General features: G+C 38.4%; 1 protein-coding gene and 1 long non-coding RNA gene across 2 annotated transcripts in view; one reads left to right on the top strand and one right to left on the bottom strand.

Annotated features, from left to right (window-relative positions):
- LOC146427372 (uncharacterized) overlaps positions 1 to 27,488 on the bottom strand; it is a 52,135-nt gene that overhangs the window by 10,162 nt on the left and 14,485 nt on the right. The window lies entirely within an intron of this gene.
- Positions 39 to 26,677, top strand: LOC146427373 (proteasome subunit beta type-4-like). Its single transcript, XM_085082184.1, has 7 exons — positions 39 to 238; positions 867 to 944; positions 5,422 to 5,568; positions 9,978 to 10,059; positions 15,077 to 15,193; positions 21,398 to 21,486; positions 26,534 to 26,677. Exons 1-7 carry the CDS (start codon positions 39 to 41, stop codon positions 26,544 to 26,546), a joined length of 726 nt encoding a protein of 241 aa, XP_084938310.1. The 3' UTR covers positions 26,547 to 26,677.

The raw sequence follows: 27,488 nt of genomic DNA, 5'->3' as shown, positions 1-27,488 counted from the left end.
ACTGGTCCGAACTGGTCTCTTTCCCCCCCAGCACGCCGATGGTGACGGGCAGCTCTGTTCTGGGGCTGAAGTTCCAGGGCGGGGCGATGATCGCCGCCGACACCGGCGCGTCCTACGGCTCCCTGGCCAGGTTCAGAGGCATCTCCAGGATCTGCAAGGTCAACGACTCCACTGTGCTGGGAGCTTCTGGCGACTATGCGGATTTCCAGCACATCCAGCAGCTGCTCCAGCAGATGGTGTAAGGAATTCTGGATTTTGGGGATTTTTTTTGGGAATTTTTGGGGAATTTTCGGAGGTTTTTTGTGATTTTTTTGCGAGTTTTCAGGGATTTTTGAGGTTAAAATTGTGAATTTAGAGGGGATTTCTAAGGGATTCCAAAGGGATTCCAGTTTCCAGCAGCTCCTCCAGCAGATGGTGTAAGAAATTTGGGAATTTTGGGGATTTTTTGGGGATTTTTTGCGAATTTTCGGGAATTTTCGAGGTTAAAATTGCGTATTTTGAAGGATTTCTGAAGGAATTTTGAAGTGGTTTCTAAGGGATTCCAATTTCCAGCACATCCAGCAGCTCCTCCAGCAGATGGTGTAAGAGTTTGGGGGTTTTTGGGTGTTTTTTTGGATTTTTTTTTGGTATTTTTTATGATTTTTTTGCGCATTTTTGGGAATTTTCGGGGATTTTCGAGGTTAAAATTGTGAATTTAGAGGGGATTTCTAAGGGATTCCAAAGGGATTCCAATTTCCAGCACATCCAGCAGCTCCTCCAGCAGATGGTGTAAGAGTTTGGGGAATTTTTGGGATTTTTTGGGGATTTTTTGCGAATTTTCGGGAATTTTCGAGGTTAAAATTGCGTATTTTGAAGGATTTCTGAAGGAATTTTGAAGTGGTTTCTAAGGGATTCCAAAGGGATTCCAATTTCCAGCACATCCAGCAGCTCCTCCAGCAGATGGTGTAAGGATTCTGAATTTTTTAGGATTTTTTGGGGAATTTTTCGGGATTTTTGCGAATTTTTTGCAAAATTTAGTGAATTTTCGGGAAATTTTGAGGTTAAAATCGCGGATTTTGAAGGGATTTTGAAGGGATTCTGAATTAATTCCAAAGGGATTCCAACTCCCAGCACCTCCAGCAGCTCCTGGAGAAGATGATGTAAGGATTCTGAATTTTTTAGGATTTTTTTTTGGAATTTTTGGAGATTTTTTGCAAAATTTTTGTGAATTTTCAGGAATATTGGAGGTTAAAATTGTGGATTTGGAAGGAATTTCGAAGGGATTCTGAAGGGAATCCAAAAAAATTCCAATTTTCAGCTCATCCAGCAGCTCTTCCAGCAGATGGTGTGAGGAAATTTTGGGAATTTCGGGAATTCTCAAGGCTGAGAATCCTTGGTGTCCCAATCCCAATTTCCTGGCGATTTTTGACCAAAAATCCCTGAATTTCTCAGCCTTTTTTGAGCAAAAAACCATTAATTCCTTAAGCACAAATCCCTGAATTTCTCAGTGTTTCATCCCTGAATTCCCTGGAAATTTTTCACCAAAAATCCCTGAATTTTTTGACCAAAAATCATTGAATTTCTTTGTGTTTTTTGACCGCGAATTCCTGAATTTCTCGTCATTTTCTCACCACAAATCTGCAATTTCTCCACCATTCCTCACCCGATTTTCCTGCTGTTTTTTTCCCCCAAATCCTGTAATTCTCTGGATTTTTCTGAATTTTTTTTTGGAATTTTAGGATTGACGAGGAGCTGCTGGGGGTTGGGCACAGCTACACCCCCAGAGCTGTTCACTCCTGGCTCACCAGAGTTCTCTACAATCACCACATTTTGACCAAAAATCCCTGAAATTCTCAGTATTCCATCTTGGAATTTCCTGGCAATTTTTGACCAAAAATCCCTGAATTCCTTGAGCTCAAATCCCAGATTTTCTCAGTGTTTAATCCCCAAATTTTGTGGAAATTTTTGACCAAAAATCCCTCAATTTCTTCCCATTTTTTCACTGCGAATTCCTGAATTTCTTCCTGTTTTCTCACCACAAATCCCTGAATATCTCAAGTTTTCCTCACCTGATTTTCCTGCCGTTTTTTTCCCCCAAATCCTCACATTCCCTGGCATTTTCCCAAATTTTTTTTGGAATTTTAGGATCGACGAGGAGCTGCTGGGGGACGGGCACAGCTACACCCCCCGGGCTGTTCACTCCTGGCTCACCAGAGTTCTCTACAATCACCAAATTTCCTGATGATTTTGGACCAAAAATCCCCCAATTTCTCATTATTCCATCCCTAAATTCCCTGGAATTTTTTCACCAAAAATCCCTGCAAATTTTTCATCAAAAATCCCAGAATTTTTTCACGTTTTTTACTGCAAATCCCTCAATTTCTTTGCTTTTTTCAACCACAAATCCTGCAATTTCTCCACCATTCCTCACCCAATTTTCCTGGGGATTTTTTCCTGTTATTCCATGGAATTTTCTGCATTTTCCCAAATTTTTTCTGTCCTTCCAGGATCGACGAGGAGCTGCTGGGGGACGGGCACAGCTACACCCCCCGGGCTGTTCACTCCTGGCTCACCAGAGTTCTCTACAATCACCACATTTTGACCAAAAATCCCTGAATTTCTCAGTGTTTAATCCCTGAATTTCCTGGAAATTTTTGACCAAAAATCCTTGAATTCCTTGAGCTCAAATCCCTCAATTTCTCAGTGTTTCATCCCTGAATTCTCTGGAAATTTTTCACCAAAAATCCCTGAATTTCCTGACCACAAATCCATTAATTCCTCAGTGTTTAATCCCCAAATTTTGTGGAAATTTTTGACCAAAAATCCCTGAATTTCTTCCCATTTTTCACCGCGAATTCCTGAGTTTCTCGTCATTTTCTCACCACAAATCCCTGAATATCTCAAGTTTTCCTCACCCGATTTTCCTGCCGTTTTTTTCCCCCAAATCCTCTAATTCTCTGGATTTTTCTGAATTTTTTTTGGAATTTCAGGATCGATGAGGAGCTGCTGGGGTTGGGCACAGCTACACCCCCCGGGCTGTTCACTGCTGGCTCACCAGAGTTCTCTACAATCACCACATTTGGACCAAAAACCCCTGAATTTCTCAGTGTTTAATCCCTGAATTCCCTGGAAATTTTTAACCAAAAATCCCTGAATTCCTTGAGCTCAAATCCCAGATTTTCTCAGGGTTTAATCCCCAAATTTTGTGGAATTTTTTGACCAGAAATCCCTGACTTTCCTGACCACAAATCCATTAATTCCTTAGTATTTCATCCCTAAATTCCCTGGAAATTTTTCACCAAAAATTCCTGAATTTCTCAGTATTCCATCCCTGAATTTTTGGACTTTTTAAAGCCGAAATCCCAGCATTTCTTGAGCACAAAATCCCTGAATTTCTTCGTGTTTTTCCATCACAAAATCTGAATTTCATGGCGTTTTCTGACCACAAATCCCTGAATATCTCAAGTTTTCCTCACCCGATTTTCCTGGGGATTTTTTCCTGTTATTCCATGGAATTTTCTGCATTTTCCCAAATTTTTTTTGGAATTTCAGGATCGACGAGGAGCTGCTGGGGGACGGGCACAGCTACACCCCCCGGGCTGTTCACTCCTGGCTCACCAGAGTTCTCTACAATCGCCACATTTCCTGATGATTTTGGACCAAAAATCCCTGAATTCCTTGAGCTCAAATCCCTGAATTTCTCAGTGTTTCATCCCTGGATTTCCTGGAAATTTTTGAGCACAAATCCCTGAATTTTTTGACCAAAAATCATTGAATTTCTCTGTGTTTTTTGACCGCAAATTCCTGAATTTTTCATCATTTTCTCACCACAAATCTGCAGTTTCTCCACCATTCCTCACCCGATTTTCCTGGGGATTTTTTCCCCCAAATCCTCTAATTCTCTGGATTTTTCTGAATTTTTTTTGGAATTTTAGGATCGACGAGGAGCTGCTGGGGGACGGGCACAGCTACACCCCCAGAGCTGTTCACTGCTGGCTCACCAGAGTTCTCTACAATCACCACATTTGGACCAAAAACCCCTGAATTTCTCAGTGTTTAATCCTGAATTCCCTGAAATTTTTAACCAAAAATCCCTGAATTCCTTGAGCTCAAATCCCAGATTTTCTCAGGGTTTAATCCCCAAATTTTGTGGAATTTTTTGACCAGAAATCCCTGACTTTCCTGACCACAAATCCATTAATTCCTTAGTATTTCATCCCTAAATTCCCTGGAAATTTTTCACCAAAAATTCCTGAATTTCTCATTATTCCATCCCTGAATTTTTGGACTTTTTAAAGCCGAAATCCCAGAATTCCTTGAGCACAAAATCCCAGAATTTCTTCGTGTTTTTCCATCACAAAATCTGAATTTTTTCCCGTTTTTTGACTACAAATCCTGCAATTTCTCCACCATTCCTCACCCGATTTTCCTGGGGATTTTTTCCTCTAATTCCATGAATTTTTCTGGAATTTTCTGTCCTTCCAGGATTGATGAGGAGCTGCTGGGGTTGGGCACAGCTACACCCCCCGGGCTGTTCACTCCTGGCTCACCAGAGTTCTCTACAATCACCACATTTTGACCAAAAATCCCTGAATTTCTCAGTTTTCCATCTTGGAATTTCCTGGCAAATTTTGACCAAAAATCCCTGAATTCCTTGAGCACAAATCCCTGAATTTCTCATTATTCCATCCCCAAATTTTGTGGAAATTTTTGACCAGAAATGCCTGAATTCCTTGAGCTCAAATCCCTCAATTTCTCATTATTCCATCCTTGAATTTCCTGGAAATTTTTGAGCTCAAATCCCTGAATTCCTTGACCAAAAATCCCTGAATTTCTCAGTGTTTAATCCCTGGATTTCCTGGAAATTTTTCACCAAAAATTCCTGAATTTTTTGACCACAAACTCCTGAATTTCTTCCCATTTTTTCACCGCGAATTCCTGAATTTCTTCCTGTTTTCTCACCACAAATCCCTGAATATCTCAAGTTTTCCTCACCCGATTTTCCTGCCGTTTTTTTCCTGTTATTCCATGGAATTTTCTGGATTTTTGTGGAATTTTCTGTCCTTCCAGGATCGACGAGGAGCTGCTGGGGGACGGGCACAGCTACACCCCCAGAGCTGTTCACTCCTGGCTCACCAGAGTTCTCTACAATCACCAAATTTTGACCAAAAATCCCTGAATTCCTTGAGCTCAAATCCCTTAATTTGTCAGTGTTTAATCCCTGGATTTCCTGGAAATTTTTCACCAAAAATGCCTGAATTTTTTGACCAAAAATCATTGAATTTCTTTGTGTTTTTTGACCGCGAATTCCCAAATTTCTCGTCATTTTCTCACCACAAATCTGCAATTTCTCCACCATTCCTCACCCGATTTTCCTGCTGTTTTTTTCCCCCAAATCCTCACATTCCCTGGAATTTTCCCAAATTTTTTTTGGAATTTCAGGATCGACGAGGAGCTGCTGGGGGACGGGCACAGCTACACCCCCAGAGCTGTTCACTCCTGGCTCACCAGAGTTCTCTACAATCGTCGATCCAAAATCAATCCTCTCTGGAATTCTGTGCTCATCGCTGGCGTGGATGGGGGAGAGAGGTGAGAATTCCCAAAATTCCCGGGATTTTTGGGGAATTCCGGAGGGTTTGGGTGCTTGGGAGGGTTTTTGGGATTTTTGGGGAAATTCCTGAGATTTTTCTGGGAATTTTCCCTTTTTTTTTGGAGGATTTTTGGGATTTTTTTTGGAAATTCTTGAGCTTTTTTTTCTGGGAATTCTCCTTTTTTTGGGAGGATTTTTGGGAATTCTGGAGGGTTTGGGTGCTTGAGAGGGTTTTTGGGATTTTTGGGGAATTCCTGAGATTTTTTTCTGGGAATTTTCTTTTTTTTTCTGAGAATTTTCCCTTTTTTTTTGGAGGATTTTTGGGATTTTTTTGGGAAATTCCTGAGATTTATTCCCTGGGAATTTTCTTTTTTTCTTGGAATTTTTTTGGGTATTCTTGAGCTTTATTTTCTGGGAATTTTCCTTTTTTTTGGGAGAATTCCTGGGATTTTGGGGAATTCCAGAGGGTTTGGGTGCTTGGGAGGGTTTTTGGGATTTTTGGGGAATTCCTGAGATTTTTCTGGGAATTTTCCCTTTTTTTTGGAGGATTTCTGGGATTTTTTTTGGAAATTCTTGAGCTTTTTTTTCTGGGAATTCTCCTTTTTTTGGGAGGATTTTTGGGAATTCTGGAGGGTTTGGATGCTTGGGAGGGTTTTGGGGATTTTTGGGGAAATTCCTGAGATTTTTTCCTGGGAACTTTCTTTTTTTTTCTGAGAATTTTCCCTTTTTTTTGGAGGATTTTTGGGATTTTTTTGGGAAATTCCTGAGCTTTATTCCCTGGGAATTTTCCTTTTTCTGGGAATTTTTGGGGAAATTCCTGAGATTTATTCGCTGAGGAATTTTCCTTTCTTTTTTTTTTTTTGAGAATTTCTGGGATTTTAGGGAAATTCTTCATTTTTATTCCCTGAGAGAATTCCCAAAATTCCCGGGATTTTTGGGGAATTCCAGAGGGTTTGGGTGCTTGGGAGGGTTTTGGGAAATTCCTGAGATTTTTTTTCTGAGAATTTTTCTTTTTTTCTGGGAATTTTCCCTTTTTTTGGGATTTTTTTGGAAATCCCTGAGATTTATTTTCTGGGAATTTTCCTTTTTTTTGGGAGAATTCCTGGGATTTTGGGTGCTTGGGAGGGTTTTTGGGATTTTTGGGGAATTCCTGAGATTTTTTTTTCTGGGAATTTTCCTTTTTTTGGAGGATTTTTGGGATTTTTTTTGGAAATTCTTGAGCTTTTTTTTCTGGGAATTCTCCTTTTTTTGGGAGGATTTTGGGGAATTCCGGAGGGTTTGGGTGCTTGGGAGGGTTTTTGGGATTTTTGGGGAAATTCCTGAGATTTTTTTCTGGGAATTTTCTTTTTTTTTCTGGGAATTTTCCCTTTTTTTTGGAGGATTTTTGGGATTTTTTTTGGAAATTCCTGAGATTTATTTTCTGGGAATTTTCCTTTTTTTTGGGAGAATTCCTGGGATTTTGGGGAATTCCAGAGGGTTTGGGTGCTTGGGAGGGTTTTGGGGATTTTTGGGAAATTCCTGAGATTTTTCTGGGAATTTTCCCTTTTTTTTGGAGGATTTTTGGGATTTTTTTTGGAAATTCTTGAGGTTTTTTTTCTGGGAATTCTCCTTTTTTTGGGAGGATTTTTGGGAATTCTGGAGGGTTTGGATGCTTGGGAGGGTTTTGGGGATTTTTGGGGAATTCCTGAGATTTTTTTCTGGGAATTTTCTTTTTTTTTCTGAGAATTTTCTCCTTTTTTTGGAGGATTTTTGGGATTTTTTTGGGAAATTCCTGAGATTTATTCCCTGGGAATTTTCCTTTTTCTTTGGAGAATTTTTGGGATTTTTTTTGGAAATTCCTGAGATTTATTCCCTGGGAATTTTCCTTTTTCTGGGAATTTTTGGGAAATTCCTGCGATTTATTCCCTGAGGAATTTTCCTTTCTTTTTTTTTTGAGAATTTCTGGGATTTTGGGGAAATTCTTCATTTTTATTCCCTGAGAGAATTCCCAGGGAATTCCAGAGGGTTTGGGTGCTTGGGAGGGTTTTGGGAAATTCCTGAGATTTTTTTTATTATGGGAATTTTTGGTTTTTTTGGGAATTTTCCCTTTTTTTGGGATTTTTTTGGAAATCCCTGAGATTTATTTTCTGGGAATTTTCCTTTTTTTTTGGGAGAATTCCTGGGATTTTGGGGAATTCCAGAGGGTTTGGGTGCTTGGGAGGGTTTTAGGGATTTTTGGGGAAAATCCTGAGATTTATTTTCTGGGAATTTTCCCTTTTTTTTGGAGGATTTTTGGGATTTTTTTTGGAAATTCCTGAGATTTATTCCCTGAGGAATTTTCCTTTTTCTTTGGAGGATTTCTGGGATTTTGGGGGATTTCAGGGATTATTCTCTGAGTGAATTCCCGGGATTTTGGGGAAATTCCTGAGGTTTTTGTTCTTCTTTGGGTGGTTCTACTTTCCTGGGGAAATTCCTGGGTTTTCCCATGGAAATTCCTGCTTTTCCCAGAGAAATTCCCACTCCTTTTCCAGCCGTAATTCCCATTTTCTCCCAGGGAAATTCCTGATTTTTCCCAGGGTGGTTTTTCCTCCTTCCCAGGGAAATTCCTGTTTCCTTTCCCAGGGAAATTCCTACTTTTCCTGGTGAAATTCTCTCTCCTTTTCCCTGGGAAATTCCTGTTTTTTCCCAGGGTGATTTTTCCTCTTTCCCAGAGAAATTCCTGCTTTTCCTGGTGAAATTCACTCTCCTTTTTCCTGGGCTGATTCCTGATTTTTCCTCTTTCCCAGGGAAATTTCTCCTCCTTTTCCTGGGAAATTCCTGTTTCCTTTCCCAACCAATTCCCACCCTTTTCCAGGGAAATTCCCATTCCTTTTCCCATGGAAATTCTTTTTTTTCCTCCTTCCCAGGGAAATTCCTCCTCCTTTTCCTGGGAAATTCCTGATTTTTCCCAGGGAAATTCCTGCTGCTTTTTCCCAGGAAATTCCCACTCTTTTCCCAGGCAATTCCCACTTTTCCCAGACAAATTCCTCCTCCTTTCCAAGGAAATTCTCTCTCCTTTTTCCCATGGAAATTCCTGTTTTTTCCCAGGGAGGTTTTTCCTCCTTCCCAGGGAAATTCCTCCTCCTTTTCCTGGGAAATTCCTGTTCCCTTTCCCAGAGGAATTCCTGCTTTTTCCTCAGGAAATTCCTGCTTTCCCAGGGCAATTCCTGCTCCTTTTTCTGAGGAAATTCCTGTTTCCTTTCCCAGGGAAATTCCTGGTTTTTTCCCAACCATAATTCCCATTTTTCCAAGGTAATTCCCACCCTTTGCCCAAGGAAATTCCCATTTCCAGCTGTAATTCCCACTATTTCCAGCTGTAATTCCCATTTTTCCAGGGCAATTCCCACTCTTTTCCCAAGGAAATTCCCATTTCCCAGCTGTAATTCCCATTTTCTGTAATTCCCACCTTTTCCCAGCTGTAATTCCCACTTTTCCAGCTGTAATTCCCATTTTCCTGGGGAAATTCCTATTTTTTTCCCAAGGAAATTCCCACTCTTTTCCAGGGCAATTCCCACCCATTTCCCAGCTGTAATTCCCATTTTCCCAGCTGTAATTCCCACGCTTTCCCATTAATAATAATTCCCATTATTTCCCATCAATAATTCCCATTTTCCCAGCTGTAATTCCCATTTTTTCCCAAGGAAATTCCCACCCATTTTCCCAGGGAAATTCCTGCTTTTTCCCAAGGAAATTCCCACCTTTTCCCATCACTAATTCCCATTTTTCCATCAATAATTCCCATTATTTCCCATCAATAATTCCCATTATTTCCCATCAACAATTCCCATTATTTCCCATCAATAATTCCCATTATTTCCCATCAACAATTCCCATTATTTCCCATCAACAATTCCCATTATTTCCCATCAATAGTAATTCCCATTTTTCCATCAATAATTCCCATTTTTTCCCAGCTTTAATTCCCATTATTTCCCATCACTAATTCCCACTATTTCCCAAGGAAATTCCCATTTTCCAGCTGTAATTCCCATTTTCTGGAATTCCCATTATTTCCCAGGGAAATTCCCATTATTTCCCATCACTAATTCCCATTTTTCCATCAATAATAATTCCCATTTCCCATCAATAATAATTCCCATTATTTCCCATCAACAATTCCCATTTTTCCATCAACAATTCCCATTATTTCCCATCACTAATTCCCATTGTTTCCCATTATTTCCCATCAACAATTCCCATTTTTCCACCAATAATAATTCCCATTTTTCCATCAATAATTCCTATTTTCCCATCAATAATAATTCCCATTTTCCATCAATAATAATTCCATTTTCCCATCACTAATTTCCATTATTTCCTATTAATAATTCCCATTTTTCCCATGGATAATTCCCATTATTTCCCATGGATAATTCCCATTTTTCCCCAGTTTCCTGGGCTATGTGGACATGCTGGGAGTTGCCTATGAAGCTCCATCGTTGGCCACTGGATTTGGGGCTTACCTGGCTCAGGTAATTAATTATTTAATTAATTTAATTTAATTAATTTAATGTAATTAATTTAATTAATTTAATTTAATTACATTGAATTAATTGGGTTAGATTGGGTTAGCTTACCTGGCTCAGGTGAGACCTTTAATTAATTAAATTAATTTATTTTAATTAGTTTAATTAGTTTAATTACACTTAATTAATTGGATTTTATTCGGTTTTAATTGGATTTGATTGTGTTAGCTTACCTGGCTCAGGTAATTAATTTAATTAATTTAATTACACTGAATTAATTGGATTTGATTGGGTTAGCTTACCTGGCTCAGGTGAGATGTTAATTAGTTTAATTGCAATTAATTAATTGGATTTTATTCAGCTTTAATTTGGTTTGTGTTAGCTTACCTGGCTCAGGTAATTAATTTAATTAATTTAATTATGTTTAATTAATTCCATTTTATTTGGCTTTAATTGGGTTTGATTGGGTTAGCTTACCTGGCTCAGGTGAGACTTTTAATTAGTTTAATTACAATTAATTAATTGGATTTTATTTAGCTTTAATTGGGTTTGATTGAGTTAGCTTACCTGGCTCAGGTGAGGAGTTAATTAGTTTGATTAATTTAATTAATTTAATTAGTTTAATTACACTGAATTAATTGGATTTTGTTTGGCTTTAATTGGGTTAGATTGGGTTAGCTTACCTGGCTCAGGTGAGGAGTTAATTAGTTTAATTACAGTTAATTAATTAGAGTTTATTCAGCTTTAATTGGGTTAGCTTACCTGGCTCAGGTGAGGAGTAATTAATTTAATTACACTTAATTAATTCCATTTTATTCAGTTTTAATTGGGTTTGATTGAGTTAGCTTACCTGGCTCAGGTGAGACCTTTAATTTAATTAATTTAATTAAATTAATTTAATTACAGTTAATTAATTGGATTTTATTTGGCTTTAATTGGATTTGATTGGGTTAGCTTACCTGGCTCAGGTGAGAAGTTAATTAATTTAATTAATTTAATTAGTTTAATTAGTTTAATTAGTTTAATTACACTGAATTAATTGGATTTTGTTTGGCTTTAATTGGGTGTGATTGGGTTAGCTTACCTGGCTCAGGTGAGGAGTTAATTAATTTAATTATTTTAATTAGTTTAATTAGTTTAATTACACTGAATTAATTGGATTTTATTTAGCTTTAATTGGGTTTGATTGGGTTAGCTTACCTGGCTCAGGTGAGGAGTTAATTAGTTTAATTACAGTTAATTAATTAGAGTTTATTCAGCTTTAATTGGGTTAGCTTACCTGGCTCAGGTGAGGAGTAATTAATTTAATTACACTTAATTAATTCCATTTTATTCAGTTTTAATTGGGTTTGATTGAGTTAGCTTACCTGGCTCAGGTGAGGAGTTAATTTAATTAGTTTAATTAATTTAATTACACTGAATTAATTGGATTTTATTCAGCTTTAATTGGATTTGATTGGGTTAGCTTACCTGGCTCAGGTGAGACCTTTAATTAATTTAATTAATTTAATTTAATTAGTTTAATTACAGTTAATTAATTGGATTTTATTCAGCTTTAATTGGGTTTGATTGGGTTAGCTTACCTGGCTCAGGTAATTCATTTAATTAATTTAATTGCACTTAATTAATTCCATTTTATTCAGTTTTAATTGGGTTTGATTGGGTTAGCTTAATTTTAATTATTTAATTTTTATTTAATTTTTATTTTACTTTATGAGTGTTTTTATTATTTCATTTATTAATATTTATTTTTTATTTCTTATGATATTTAATATATAATAATATTAAGAATGATTACTATTTAAATTTTATTTTTGAATTGATTCTTTTTTTTACCTAATATTTTTTATTCTCCTTAGTGTTACTGTATTATTATTGTTTATTAGATGATATTTATTTAGTAATATTAATTGTTGTTTTATTATTATTTTATTATTTTGTTTATTATTTAATTTTATTTTTATTTAATTTCATTATTTTTTGTTGTCATTAGTGCTATTATATTATTTTATCATTGTTATTATATTTATTTTATTCTATTATTTTATTTTTATTTATGAATGACATTAATTCTATCACATTATTATTATTATTATAATTACTATAACAACTATAACTCCAATTATAATAATATTTATTAATTTTTCCTCATTATTTCTCATTAAATAAATACATTTTTTCCCCATTATTTCCCATTAAATAATTCAATTTTCCCCCATCATTTCTCATTCAATAATTCAATTTTTCCCCATCATTTCCCATTAAATAATTCATTTTTTTATCCATTATTTCTTATGAAACCAATCAATTTTCTCCCCATTATTTTTCATTAATAATTCCGTTTTCTCCCATTATTTCTCATTAAATAATTCAATTTCCCCCCATTGTTTCTCATTAAATAATTCAATTTTTCCCCCATTATTTTTCATTCAATAAATCAATTTTTTCCCCATTATTTCCCATTAAAATAATTCAATTTTCCCCCATTATTTCCCATTAAACCAATCAAATTTCCCCCATTATTTGTCATTAAATAATTCAATTTTCTCCCCATTATTTCTTATTAAACAAATCAATTTTTTCTCCATTATTTCCCATGAAATAATTCAATTTTCCCCCATTATTTCTCATTCAATAATTCAATTTTTTCCCATTATTTCCCATTAAATAAATCAATTTTTTCTCCATTATTTCCCATTAAATAATTCAATTTTCCCCCATTATTTCCCATTAAATAATTCATTTTTTTATCCATTATTTCTTATGAAACCAATCAAATTTTTCCCATTATTTTTCATTAATAATTCAATTTTCTCCCATTATTTCTCATTAAATAAATCAACTTTTCCCATTATTTCCTCTTTGAATAAATCAATTTTTTCTCCCATGTTTTTCATTAAATAAATCAATTTTTTCCCCATTATTTCCCATTAAATAATTCAATTTTTTCCCATCATTTCTCATTAAACAAATCAATTTTCTCCCCATTATTTCTCATTCAACAAATAAAATTTTCCCATTATCTCCCATTAAATAATTCAATTTTTTTCCCATTATTTCTCATTAAATAAATACATTTTTCCCTCATCATTTCTCATTAAATAATTCAATTTTTCCCCATTATTTCTCATTCAATAAATCAATTTTTTCTCCATTATTTTTCCTTCAATAAATCAATTTTTTCCCATTATTTCTCATAAACAAATCTATTTTTTCTCCATTATTTCCCATTCAACAGATCAACTTTTCCCCCATTATTTCCCATTAAATAAATCAAATTTCCTCATCATTTCTGATTAAATAATTCAATTTTCTTCCCATTATTTCCCATTAAATAATTCAATTTTCTCCATTATTTCTCATTAAATAATTCAATTTTTTCCCATTATTTCCCATTAAATAATTCCATTCTCCCCATTATTTCTCATTAAATAATTCAACTTTTTTTTCCCATTATTTCCCATTAAATAAATCAATTTTTTTCCTTATTATTTCTCATTAAACAAACTTAATTTTTCTCCATTATTTTTTATGAAACAAATCAACTTTTCCCCCATTATTGCTCATTAAATAATTCAATTTTCCCCATTATTTCCCATTAAATAATTCCATTTTCTCCATTATTTCTCCTCAAACAAACTTCATTTTTCTCTCCATTATTTCTCATTAAATAAATCCACTTTTCCTCCATTGTTTCCCATTAAATAATTCAATTTTTTTCCCATTATTTCTCATTAAATAAATACATTTTTTCTCCATCATTTCTCATTAAATAATTCAATTTTTCCCATTATTTCCCATTAAATAATTCAATTTTTCCCATCACTTCTCTTCAAACAAATCCATTTTTTCCCATTATTTCCCATTAAATAAATCCACTTTTCCTCCATTGTTTCCCATTAAATAATTCAATTTTCTCCCCATTATTTCCCATTAAATAATTCAAATTTTCTCCATTATTTCTCATTAAATAATTCAATTTTTCCCATTATTTCCCATTAAACAAATCAAATTTCCCCCATTATTTCTCATTAAATAATTCATTTTTTTATCCATTATTTCTTATGAAACCAATCAAATTTTTCCCATTATTTTTCATTAATAATTCAATTTTCTCCCATTATTTCTCATTAAATAAATCAATTTTTTCCCATTATTTCCTCTTTGAATAAATCAATTTTTTCTCCCATGTTTTTCATTAAATAAATCAATTTTTTCCCCATTATTTCCCATTAAATAATTCAATTTTTCCCATCATTTCTCATTAAACAATTCAATTTTCTCCCCATTATTTCCCATTAAATAATTCAAATTTTCTCCATTATTTCCCATTAAATAATTCAATTTTTCCCATTATTTCCCATTAAATAATTCAATTTTCTCCCCATTATTTCTCATTAAATAATTCAAATTTTCCCATTATTTCCCATTAAATAATTCAATTTTCTCCCCATTATTTCTCATTAAATAAATCAACTTTTTTTCCCATTATTTCTCATTAAATAATTCAATTTTTCCCCATTATTTTTCATTCAATAAATCAATTTTTTCCCCATTATTTCCCATTAAATAATTCAATTTTTCCCATCATTTCTCATTAAACAAATCAATTTTTTCCCCATTATTTCTCATTCAACAAATCAAATTTTCCCATTATTTCCCATTAAATAATTCAATTTTTCCCATTATTTCCCATTAAATAAATACATTTCTTCTCCATCATTTCTCATTAAATAATTCAATTTTTCCCATTATTTCCCATTAAATAATTCAATTTTTCCCATTATTTCCCATTAAATAATTCAATTTTTCCCATTATTTCTCATTAAATAATTCAATTTTCTCCCCATTATTTCCCATTAAACAAATCAAATTTTCCCCATAATTTCCCATTAAAAAACCCAATTTCCTCCCCAATTTCCCACCTCCTCCTCCCCTTTCCCACCAACCGAATTCCTTAATAATTTTAATTAATTAACCCCAATTAATGCCCCAAATGAATGAATAAATTCCCATTTTCCAGCCTGTGCTGAGAGCAGCTCTGGATGGAGAGAAAATCCCAACGAGGGAAGAAGCTGCAGAGCTGCTGGAGAGATGTCTGAGGATTCTCTACTACAGGGATGCTCGAGCTTTTAACAGGGTTTGTGTCCCAAAAAATCCCAAAATTCCAGGAATTTATCCCAAAATTATCCCAAAAAATCCCAAATTTTGGGAATTCACACCGAAATCCAGCCCAAAATATCCCAAAATATACCAAAATAACCCAAAATCCCTGGAATTGCTGCAGAGATGTCTGAGGATTCTCTACTACAGGGATGCTCGAGCTTTTAACAGGGTTTGTGTCCAAAAAATCCCAAAATTATCCCAAAATTATCCCAAATTCTGGGAATTCACAGCAAAATTCTGGGAGTTCAGCTCAAAATTCAGCCTAAAATATACCAAAATTGAGCAAAATTCATCCCCAAATCCATGGAATTGCTGCAGAGATGTCTGAGGATTCTCTACTACAGGGATGCTCGAGCTTTTAACAGGGTTTGTGACCAAAAATCCCAAATTTATCCCAAAAAATCCCAAAATCCATCCCAAAATAGCCCAAAATATCCTAAAATAGCCCAAAATTCAGCCCAGAATATCCTAAATTATCCCAAAATCCCTGGAATTGCTGCAGAGATGTCTGAGGATTCTCTACTACAGGGATGCTCGAGCCTTTAACAGGGTTTGTGTCCAAAAATATCCCAAAATTCTGGGAATTTATCCCAAAAAATTCCAAATTCTGGGAATTCACACTGAAATCCAAACCAAAATAGCAAAATTCATCCCCAAATCCATGGAATTGCTGCAGAGATGTCTGAGGATTCTCTACTACAGAGATGCTCGAGCTTTTAACAGGGTTTGTGTCCCAAAAAATCCCAAAATTCTGGGAATTTATCCCAAATTTTGGGAATTCACACCGAAATTCTGGGAATTCACACTGAAATCCAAACCAAAATAGCAAAAATTGCCCCAAAATCCCTGGAATTGCTGCAGAGATGTCTGAGGATTCTCTACTACAGGGATGCTCGAGCTTTTAACAGGGTTTGTGTCCCAAAATATCCCAAATTTATCCCAAAAAATCCAAAATTCTGGGAATTCAGCCCAAAATCCATGGGAATTCACACCAAAATTCACACCAAAATCCATGGAATTGCTGCAGAGATGTCTGAGGATTCTCTACTACAGAGATGCTCGAGCTTTTAACAGGGTTTGTGTCCAAAATTTTGGGAATTTTATCCCAAATTTTGGGAATTCACACCGAAATTCTGGGAATTCACATTGAAATCCAACCCAAAATAGCCCAAAATCCTGGGAATTCAGCCTAAAATCGATTCCCAAATCCATCCCAAAATCCTGGGAATTCATCTTAAAATCCATCCCAAATCTATCCCAAAATCCTGGGAATTCAACTCAAAATCCATGGGAATTCATCCTAAAATCCATTTCCACATCCATCTGAAAATCCTGGAAATTCAGCCTAAAATCCAACCCAAATCCATGGGAATTCAGCCCAAAATCCATCCTAAAATCCAACCCAAATCAATCTCCAAATCCATCCTAAAATCCATTCCCAAATCCATCCCAAAATCCATGGGAATTCAGATTGAAATCCAAACTAAAATAGCCCAAAATATCCCAAAATTGAGCAGAAATTATCCCAAAATCCCTGGAATTGCTGCAGAGATGTCTGAGGATTCTCTACTACAGAGATGCTCGAGCTTTTAACAGGGTTTGTGTCCCAAAATTTTGGGAATTTATACCAAAAAAATCCCAAAATCCATCCCAAAATAGCCCAAAATATCCTAAAATAGCCCAAAATTCAGCCCAGAATATCCTAAATTATCCCAAAATCCCTGGAATTGCTGCAGAGATGTCTGAGGATTCTCTACTGCAGGGATGCTCGAGCTTTTAACAGGGTTTGTGTCCCAAAAATCCCAAAATTATCCCAAAAAATCCAAAATCCTGGGAATTTATCCTGAAATTTATCCAAAAATAGCCCAAATTATTCCGAAATTCATCCCCAAATCCCTGGAATTGCTGCAGAGATGTCTGAGGATTCTCTACTACAGGGATGCTCGAGCCTTTAACAGGGTTTGTGTCCCAAAATATCCCAAATTTATCCCAAAAAATCCCAAATCCTGGGAATTCACAGCAAAATTCTGGGAATTTAGCCCAAAATTCAGCCTAAAATAGCCCAAAATTGAGCAGAAATTATCCCAAAATCCCTGGAATTGCTGCAGAGATGTCTGAGGATTCTCTACTACAGAGATGCTCGAGCTTTTAACAGGGTTTGTGTCCAAAAAATCCCAAAATTATCCCAAATTATCCCAAATTCTGGGAATTCACAGCAAAATTCTGGGAATTTAGCCCAAAATTCAGCCTAAAATAGCCAAAAAACCACTAAAATATCCCAAAATTCGTGGAATTGCTGCAGAGATGTCTGAGGATTCTCTACTACAGGGATGCTCGAGCTTTTAACAGGGTTTGTGTCCCAAAAATCCCAAATTTATCCCAAAAAATCCCAAATTCTGGGAATTTATCCTGAAATCTATCCAAAAATAGCCCAAATTATTCCAAAATTCATACCCAAATCCCTGGAATTGCTGCAGAGATGTCTGAGGATTCTCTACTACAGGGATGCTCGAGCTTTTAACAGGGTTTGTGTCCCAAAAAATCCCGAATTTATCCCAAAAAATCCCAAAATCCATCCCAAAATAGCCCAAAATATCCTAAAATAGCCCAAAATTCAGCCCAGAATATCCTAAATTATCCCCAAATCCCTGGAATTGCTGCAGAGATGTCTGAGGATTCTCTACTACAGGGATGCTCGAGCCTTTAACAGGGTTTGTGTCCAAAAATATCCCAAAATTATCCCAAAAAATCCCAAATTCTGGGAATTCACAGCGAAATTCTGGGGATTTAGCTCAAAATTCAGCCTAAAATAGCCCAAAATTGAGCAAAAATTGTCCCAAAATCCCTGGAATTGCTGGAGAGATGTCTGAGGATTCTCTACTACAGAGATGCTCGAGCTTTTAACAGGGTTTGTGTCCAAAATATCCCAAAATTATCCCAAAATTATCCCAAATTCTGGGAATTCAGATCGAAATCCAATCCAAAATATCCCAAAATATCCCAAAATTGAGCAAAAATTCACACCAAAATCCCTGGAATTGCTGCAGAGATGTCTGAGGATTCTCTGCTACAGAGATGCTCGAGCTTTTAACAGGGTTTGTGTCCCAAAAAATCCCAAAATTATCCCAAAATTATCCCAAATTCTGGGAATTCAGCCCAAAATTCAGCCTAAAATAGCCAAAAAACCACTAAAATATGCCAAAATTCCAGGAATTCAGCCTAAAATTAATCCCAAATCCATCCCAAATCTATCCCCAAATTCATCCTAAAATCCATCCCAAAATTCCTGGGAATTCAACCCAAAATCCATTTCCAAATCGATCCCAAAATCCATGGGAATTCCGCCCAAAATCCATCCCAAAATAGCCCAAAATTGAGCAAAAATTATCCCCAAATCCCTGGAATTGCTGCAGAGATGTCTGAGGATTCTCTGCTACAGGGATGCTCGAGCTTTTAACAGGGTTTGTGTCCCAAAAAATCCCAAATTTATCCCAAAAAATCCAAAATTCTGGGAATTCACACCGAAATCCAATCCAAAATACACCAAAATATACCAAAATAACCCAAAATCCCTGGAATTGCTGCAGAGATGTCTGAGGATTCTCTACTACAGAGATGCTCGAGCTTTTAACAGGGTTTGTGTCCCAAAAAATCCCAAAATTCCAGGAATTTATCCCAAAAAATTCCAAATTCTGGGAATTCACACTGAAATCCGACCCGAAATAGCCCAAAATCCATGGAATTCACACCAAAATCCCTGGAATTGCTGCAGAGATGTCTGAGGATTCTCTACTACAGGGATGCTCGAGCCTTTAACAGGGTTTGTGTCCAAAAAATCCCAAAATTATCCCAAAAAATCCCAAAATCCATCCTGAAATCCATGGGAATTCATCCCGAAATCCCAAATCGATCCCAAAATCCTGGGAATTCACACCGAAATCCAACCCAAAATCCATCCTAAATCCATCCTCAAATCCATCCCAAAATCCATCCCAAAATTCCTGGGAATTCATCCTAAAATCTATGGGAATTCAGCCCAAAATCCATCCTAAAATCCATTCCCAAATCCATCCCAAAATGCTGGGAATTCACCCCAAAATTCATCCCAAAATCTCCCCAAATCCCTGGAATTGCTGGAGAGATGTCTGAGGATTCTCTACTACGGGGATGCTCGAGCCTTTAACAGGGTTTGTGTCCCAAAATATCCCAAAATTATCCCAAATTTTGGGAATTCACATTGAAATCCTGGGAATTCAGCCCAAAATTCAGCCTAAAATAGCCCAAAATTGAGCAAAAATTGTCCCAAAATCCCTGGAATTGCTGCAGAGATGTCTGAGGATTCTCTACTACAGGGATGCTCGAGCTTTTAACAGGGTTTGTGTCCCAAAAAATCCCAAAATTATCCCAAAATTCCAGGAATTTATCCCAAAAAAATCCCCAAATCCATCCTGAAATCCATGGGAATTCATCCCGAAATCCCAAATCCCAAATCGATCCCAAAATCCTGGGAATTCACTCTGAAATCCAACCCAGAATCCATCCTAAATCCATCCTAAAATCCATCCCAAAATCCATCCCAAAATTCCTGGGAATTCAGCCCAAAATCCATCCTAAAATCCATTCCCAAATCCATCCCAAAATGCTGGGAATTCACCCCAAAATTCATCCCAAAATCTCCCAAAATCCCTGGAATTGCTGCAGAGATGTCTGAGGATTCTCTACTGCAGAGATGCTCGAGCTTTTAACAGGGTTTGTGTCCCAAAAATCCCAAAATTATCCCAAAAAATCCCAAATTCTGGGAATTCAGATCGAAATCCTGGGAATTCACACTGAAATCCAACCCAAAATACACCAAAATAGCCCAAAATTGAGCCAAAAATCTCCCAAAATCCCTGGAATTGCTGCAGAGATGTCTGAGGATTCTCTACTACAGAGATGCTCGAGCTTTTAACGGGGTTTGTGTCCAAAATTTTGGGAATTTATCCCAAAAAAATCCCAAATTCTGGGAATTCAGATCGAAATCTTGGGAATTCACACCGAAATCCAAACCAAAATAGCCCAAAATTCCAGGAATTCATCCTAAAATCCAATCCAAATCTATCCCCAAATTCATCCCAAAATGCATCCCAAAAATCCTGGGAATTCAACCTAAAATCTATGGGAATTCAGCCCAAAATCCATCCTAAAATATCTCAAAATTCTGGGAATTCACACCAAGATCCATCCCAAATCCATCCCAAAATCCTGGGATTTCAGTAAAAAATCCATCCTAAAAAATACCAAAATCCAACCCCAAATCCACCCCAAATTCATCCTGAAATACTTCATGAAATCCATGGGAATTCAGCCCAAAATAGCCCAAAATTATCCCAAAATCTCCCCAAATCCATGGAATTGCTGCAGAGATGTTTGAGGATTCCCAAGTTTTCCCACAATTCCCACAGAATTCCATGGTTTTCCCCAGAATTCCCAAAAAAATTCCCATTTTTTCCCCCAATTCCCACAGAATTCCTGTTGTTTTTCCTAGAATTCCCACAGAATTCCCAAGTTTTTCCCAGAATCTCCCAAAATTTCCATCGTTTTCCCCACAATTCCCCCAGAATTCCATAGTTTTCCCCAGAATTCCCAAGTTTTCCCCAGAATTCCCATGGAATTCCCAGTTTGGATTTGTGGAATTCCCACAGAATATTCCCCCAAAATTCTCATTATTTTTCCTGGAATTCCCCCCAAATTCCCATAGTTTTCCCACAGAATTCCCAATTTTTTCCTGGAATTCCCTCAGAATCCCCTCAGAATTCCATCATTTTCCCCATAATTCCCACAAAATTCCCAAGTTTTTCCCAAATTCCCACAGAATTCCATCATTTTCCTCATAATTCCCCCAAAATTCCATAATTTTCCCAAATTCCCACAGAATTCCATAATTTTCCCCATAATTCCCCAAAATTCCCAAGTTTTCACCACAATTCCCCCAAAATCTCCATTATTTTCCCATGGAATTCCTGAGTTTTTCCCCAAAATTCCCGTTATTTTCCCATGGAATTCCTGAGTTTTTCCCCAAAATTCCCATTATTTTCTGACAGAATTCCCCCGAAATTCTCCTTTTTTTTCCCATTTTCCCAAATAAATTCCCATTTTTCCCAAATCCCAAATAATTCCCATATTTTTGCCCCCGCAGTACGAGGTTGCCATAGTAACGGAGCAGGGGGTGGAGCTGCAGGAACCAAGCAGTGTGCACAGCAACTGGGACATCGCTCACCTCGTCAGGTAATCTTACTGGTTTATACTGGTTTGGACTGGGATGGGATTGGGATGGACTGGGAATGGGATTGGGATGGGACATCGCTCACCTCGTCAGGTAATTGTACTGGGATGAACTGGTTTGGACTGGGAATGGGACTGGGATGGACTGGGAATGGGAACTGGGAGGGACTGGGATGGACTGGGAATGGGATTGGGATGGACTGGGATGAACTGGGAGGGACTGGGATGGACTGGGATGAACTGGGAGGGACTGGGATGGACTGGGAATGGGAACTGGGATGGACCAACCAGTGTGCAGAGCAACTGGGATATAGCCCACCTCGTCAGGTACTGGTTACACTGGTTTGTACTGGTTATACTGGTTTGGACTGGTTAGACTGGTTTGGACTGGGATTGGGATTGGGATTGGGATTGGGACATTGCTTATCTCGTCAGGTACTGGTTTGGACTGGTTTATACTGGTTTGGACTGGGATTGGGATTGGGATGGACTGGGATTGGGATGGGATGGGACATCGCTCACCTCGTCAGGTAATCTTACTGGTTACACTGGTTTGGACTGGTTTGGACTGGGATTGGGATTGGGATGGACTGGGACATCGCTCACCTCGTCAGGTACTGGTTAGACTGGTTTATACTGGTTATACTGGTTTGGACTGGGATTGGGATTGGGATTGGGATGGGATGGAACATCGCCCACCTCGTCAGGTAATCTTACTGGTTATACTGGTTATACTGGTTTGGACTGGGAATGGGATTGGGATGGATTGGGATGAACTGGGAGGGACTGGGATGGGACTGGGATGGGACTGGGATGGGACTGGGATGGACTGGGATTGGGATGGACTGGGATGGACTGGGATGGACTGGGATGGACTGGGACATCGCTCACCTCGTCAGGTAATCTTACTGGTTAGACTGGTTTATACTGGTTATACTGGGATTGGGATTGGGATGGACTGGGACATCGCTTATCTCGTCAGGTAATCTTACTGGTTAGACTGGTTATACTGGTTTGGACTGGGATGGGATTGGGATGGGATGGGATGGGACATCGCTTATCTCGTCAGGTACTGGTTATACTGGTTTGGACTGGGATTGGGATTGGGACTGGGATGGGATGGGACATCGCTCACCTCATCAGGTAATCTTACTGGTTAGAGTGGTTATACTGGTTTGGACTGGGAATGCGACTGGGAGGGGCTGGGATGGGACTGGGATGGACTGGGACATCGCTCACCTGGTCAGGTGGGGAACTGGTTTGGACTGGTTTGTACTGGTTATACTGGTTTGGACTGGGATTGGGATTGGGATTGGGATGGACTGGGATGGACTGGGACATCGCTCACCTCGTCAGGTAATTGTACTGGGATGAACTGGTTTGGACTGGGAATGGGACTGGGATGGACTGGGAATGGGGATGGGACATCGCTCACCTCGTCAGGTACTGGTTTATACTGGTGTGGACTGGGAATGGGAACTGGGAATGGGATTGGGATGGACTGGGATTGACTGGGATGGACTGGGACATCGCCCACCTCGTCAGGTACTGGTTTGGACTGGTTTATACTGGTTTGGACTGGGATTGGGATTGGGATGGACTGGGAGGGACTGGGATGGACTGGGACATCGCTCACCTCGTCACGTAATTGTACTGGTTTGGACTGGTTTGTACTGGGATGGACTGCGAATGGGATTGGGATGGACTGGGAATGGGAATGGGATGGACTGGGACATCGCCCACCTCGTCAGGTACTGGTTTGGACTGGTTATACTGGTTTGGACTGGTTATACTGGTTTGGACTGGGATTGGGATTGGGAACTAGGATGGACTGGGATGCACTGGGAATAGGAACTGGGAGGGACTGGGAATGGGATTGGGATGGACTGGGATGGGACTGGTTTGTACTGGTTTATACTGGGAATGGGAACTGGGAATGGGACTGTGAGTGACTGGGATGGACTGGGATGGGATTGGGATGGACTGGTTTGTACTGGGAATGGGACTGGGAGGGACCAACCAGCCTGCAGGGCAACTGGGACATCGCTCACCTCGTCAGGTACTGGTTAGACTGGTTTGGACTGGTTATACTGGGAATGGGAACTGGGAATGGGACTGGGATGGACTGGGATGGACTGGGACATCGTTCACCTCGTCAGGTAATTGGACTGGTTTGGACTGGTTTGGACTGGGAATGGGACTGGGATGGACTGGGATGAACTGGGAGGGACTGGGATGGGACTGGGATGAACTGGTTATACTGGGATGGACTGGGATGGGATTGGGAATGGGAACTGGGACATTGCTCACCTGGTCAGGTAATGGTTTGGACTGGGATGGGACTGGGATGGACTGGGAACGGGAATGGGAACTGGGAGGGACTGGGACATCATCCACCTGCTCAGGTGGGGAACTGGTTTGGACTGGGAGGGACTGGGATGGGACTGGGATGGACTGGGATGGGACTGGGATGGGACTGGGAGGGACTCGGATGGACTGGGAGTGGGAACTGGGAGGGACCAACCAGCCTGCAGAGCAACTGGGACATCGCTCACCTCGTCAGGTGAGTGTACTGGTTATACTGGTTTATACTGGGAATGGGACTGGGAGGGACTGGTTTGTACTGGTTTGGACTGGGAATGGGATTGGGATGGGACTGGGATGGACTGGGAATGGGAACTGGGATGGGCTGGGAGATCGCTCACCTCGTCAGGTACTGGTTTGTACTGGTTTGTACTGGTTATACTGGTTTGGACTGGGAATGGGATTGGGATGGACTGGTTTGTACTGGTTTGGACTGGGATGGACTGGGAATGGGAACTGGGAGGGACCAACCAGCCTGCAGGGCAACTGGGACATCACCAACCTCGTCAGGTACTGGTTATACTGGTTTGTACTGGGAATGGGGCTGGGAGGGACTGGGATAGACTGGTTATACTGGGATGGACTGGGAGGGACTGGGAATGGGAACTGGGATGAACTGGTTATACTGGGATGGGATTGGGAATGGGGACTGGGACATTGCTCACCTGGTCAGGTAATGGTTTGGACTGGGAGGGACTGGGATGGACTGGGATGGGCTGGGAGGGACTGGGATTGAACTGGGATGTACTGGGATGGAACTGGGATGGGACTGGGATGGACTGGGATATCACCCACCTTGTCAGGTAGATACTGGTTTGTACTGGGATGGACTGGGAATGGGAACTGGGATGGACTGGGATGGACTGGGAATGGGAACTGGGATGGACTGGGATAAACTGGGATTAGGATGAACTGGGGAATGGTTCACCTGGTGAGGTAATTCCAACTGGGATGAACTGGGAAATGGCTCAGCTGGTCAGGTAAGGGAACTGGGATGGACTGGGATGAACTGGGACAAACTGGGATTGGGATCAACTGGGATCAACTGGGATGAACTGGGAAATAGCTCATCTGGTCAGGTAATTCCAACTGGGACAAACTGGGACAAACTGGGACAAACTGGGATTGGGATGAACTGGGATCAACTGGGAAATGGCTCAGCTGGTCAGGTAATTCCAACTGGGACAAACTGGGACAAACTGGGACAAACTGGGATTGGGATGAACTGGGATCAACTGGGAAATGGCTCAGCTGGTCAGGTAATTCCAACTGGGACAAACTGGGACAAACTGGGACAAACTGGGATTGGGATGAACTGGGATCAACTGGGAAATGGCTCAGCTGGTCAGGTAATTCCAACTGGGACAAACTGGGACAAACTGGGACAAACTGGGATTGGGATCAACTGGGATCAACTGGGAGTGGAAGGAACTGGGATGAACTGGGACAAACTGGGACAAACTGGGACAAACTGGGATTGCCAATCCAGGTGTCTCCAGCTCTTTTTCTGCCTCTCGAATCCCAATTTTCCCTCATTTTCCCCAAATTTTCCCCCAATTTTTCCCTAATTTTTCCCTAATCAATTTTTCCCCAATTTCCCCCTAATTTTTACCATTTTTTCTCAATTATTTTTTCCCAATTTTTCCCTAATTTTTCCTAATTTTCCCAATTTTCCAATTTTTCTATAATTTTCCTCTAATTCCTCCCTAATTTTCCCCATTTTTCCCTAATTTTCCCTAATTTTTTCCTAATTTTCCCCCAATGTTTCCCAATTATTTTTTCCCAATTTTTCCCTAATTTTCCCCAATTTTCCCCTCATTTTTCCCCAACTTCCCCCAAATATTTCTCTAATTTTTCCCTAATTTCCCCATTTTTTCCCAATTTTCCCTCATTTTTCCCAATTCTTTTTTCCCAATTCTTTTTTCCCTAATTTCCCTCCAATTTTTCCCTATTTTTTCCTAATTTTTACCCAATTTTCCCCAATTTTCTCCAATTTTTCCCTATTTTTTCCCAATTTTCCCTAATTTTTCCCAATTTTCCCCATTTTCCCCAAATTTTCCCCATTTTCCCCAAATTTTCCCAATTTTCCCCAAATTTTCCCAATTTTCCCCTAATTTTCCCCCAATTTTTCCCTAACTTTTCCCAATTTTCCCCTAAATTTTCCCAAATTTCCCCTGATTTTTCCCTTAATTTTCCCTATTTTTTTTCCAATTTTCCCTAATTTTCCCCAATTTTCCCCATTTTTTCCAATTTTCCCTAATTTTCCCCTAATCTTCCCTAATTTTTCCCTCATTTTCCCAAATTTTCCCCCAATTTTTCCCTAACTTTTCCCAGTTTTTCTCTAATTTTTCCCTCATTTTCCCCAATTTTTCCCTCATTTTTCTCTCATTTTTCCCTATTTTTCTGTATTTTCCCTAATTTTTCCCAATTATTTTTTCCCAATTATTTTTTCCCTAATTTTCCCCCAATTTTTCCCAATTTTCCCAATTTTCCCCTCATTTTTTCCCTAATTTTTCCCCTAATTTTTCCCCTAATTTTCACTAATTTTCCCAATTTTTCCCTCATTTTTTCCCTAATTTTTCCCCTAATTTTCCCCATTTTTTCCCCATTTCCCCCTAATTTTTCCCAATTTCCCCAAATTTCCCAAATTTCCCCTAATTTTTCCCAATTTTCCCATTTTTTCCAGAGGTTTCGAGTGATCTCCAGGAACTTCTCTGATCTCCTCAATTCCCATTTTTTATTCCTCATTTCTTCCTCTCCGGAATTTCGGGAAAAAAAAACTCCAAAATCCGCAAATTTTCGGGAATAAAAATCAACTTTTCAACACCAACTCTGAGTCTGTGATTGAAATGACCCAAAAATGGGAATTTTACCCAAAAAAATGGGAATTTTATCCCAAAAAATGGGAGTTTTACCCAAAAATGGGTGAATTTTACCCAAAAAATTGGAATTTTATCCAAAAATGTGGGAATTTTACTCAAAAAAATTGGAATTTTACCAAAAAATGTGGGAATTTTACCCAAAAATGTGGGAATTTTATCCCAAAAAATGGGAATTCTACCTAAAAAATGTGGGAATTCTACCCAAAAAATGGGAATTTTAACCAAAAATGTGGGAATTTTACCCAAAAATGTGGGAATTCTACCCAAAAATTGAGAATTTTACGCAAAAAAAAATTGGAATTTTATCAAAAAATGTGGGAATTCTACCCCAAAAATGGGAATTTTACCCCAAAATGTGGGAATTTTACCCAAAAAAAGGGAATTTTACCCAAAAATGTGGGAATTTTACCCCAAAAATGTGGGAATTTTACCCCAAAAATGGGAATTTTGCCCAAAAAAATTGTGATTTTAGGGAATTCCAGGTGTTTTTTATGACTTCAAATCCTGATTTTTACCAAAATCCTGGAATTTTTACCCAAAAATTCCTAATTTTAGGGGAAAATCTCAATCCAGGGAATATTTTGGGTTAAAATTCTCATTTTTTTGGGAAAGTTTTGGGGCTGGAAAGGAAGTTTGGGAGTTTTTTGTGGGAAGTTTGGGTGGGAAAATGGGATGAAAGTGCTGGAAATTGGGATTTTGGGGTAAAACTCACTGAAATTGGGAATTTTGGGGATAAAAGTCTTGAAAATTGGGAATTTT

Source organism: Lichenostomus cassidix, chromosome 25 (assembly GCF_008360975.1).
Source record: "Lichenostomus cassidix isolate B80296 chromosome 25, HeHo_3.0, whole genome shotgun sequence".
NCBI classification, from domain to species: domain Eukaryota; kingdom Metazoa; phylum Chordata; class Aves; order Passeriformes; family Meliphagidae; genus Lichenostomus; species Lichenostomus cassidix.
The sequence above is the reverse complement of the archived record's forward strand: the minus strand, read 5'-3'. Positions and strand labels throughout refer to the sequence as shown.

What these genes read in the sequence shown, in the direction of transcription:
- LOC146427373 (XM_085082184.1), top strand. Translation starts at nt 39, where the DNA reads ATGGTGACGGGCAGCTCTGTTCTGGGGCTGAAGTTCCAGGGCGGGGCG. An exon ending in CAGCTGCTCCAGCAGATGGT is followed by an intron (nt 239 to 866) that starts GTAAGGAATTCT and finishes GGATTTCTGAAG; the next exon opens with GAATTTTGAAGTGGTTTCTA. An exon ending in ATGCTCGAGCTTTTAACAGG is followed by an intron (nt 15,194 to 21,397) that starts GTTTGTGTCCCA and finishes TTGCCCCCGCAG; the next exon opens with TACGAGGTTGCCATAGTAAC.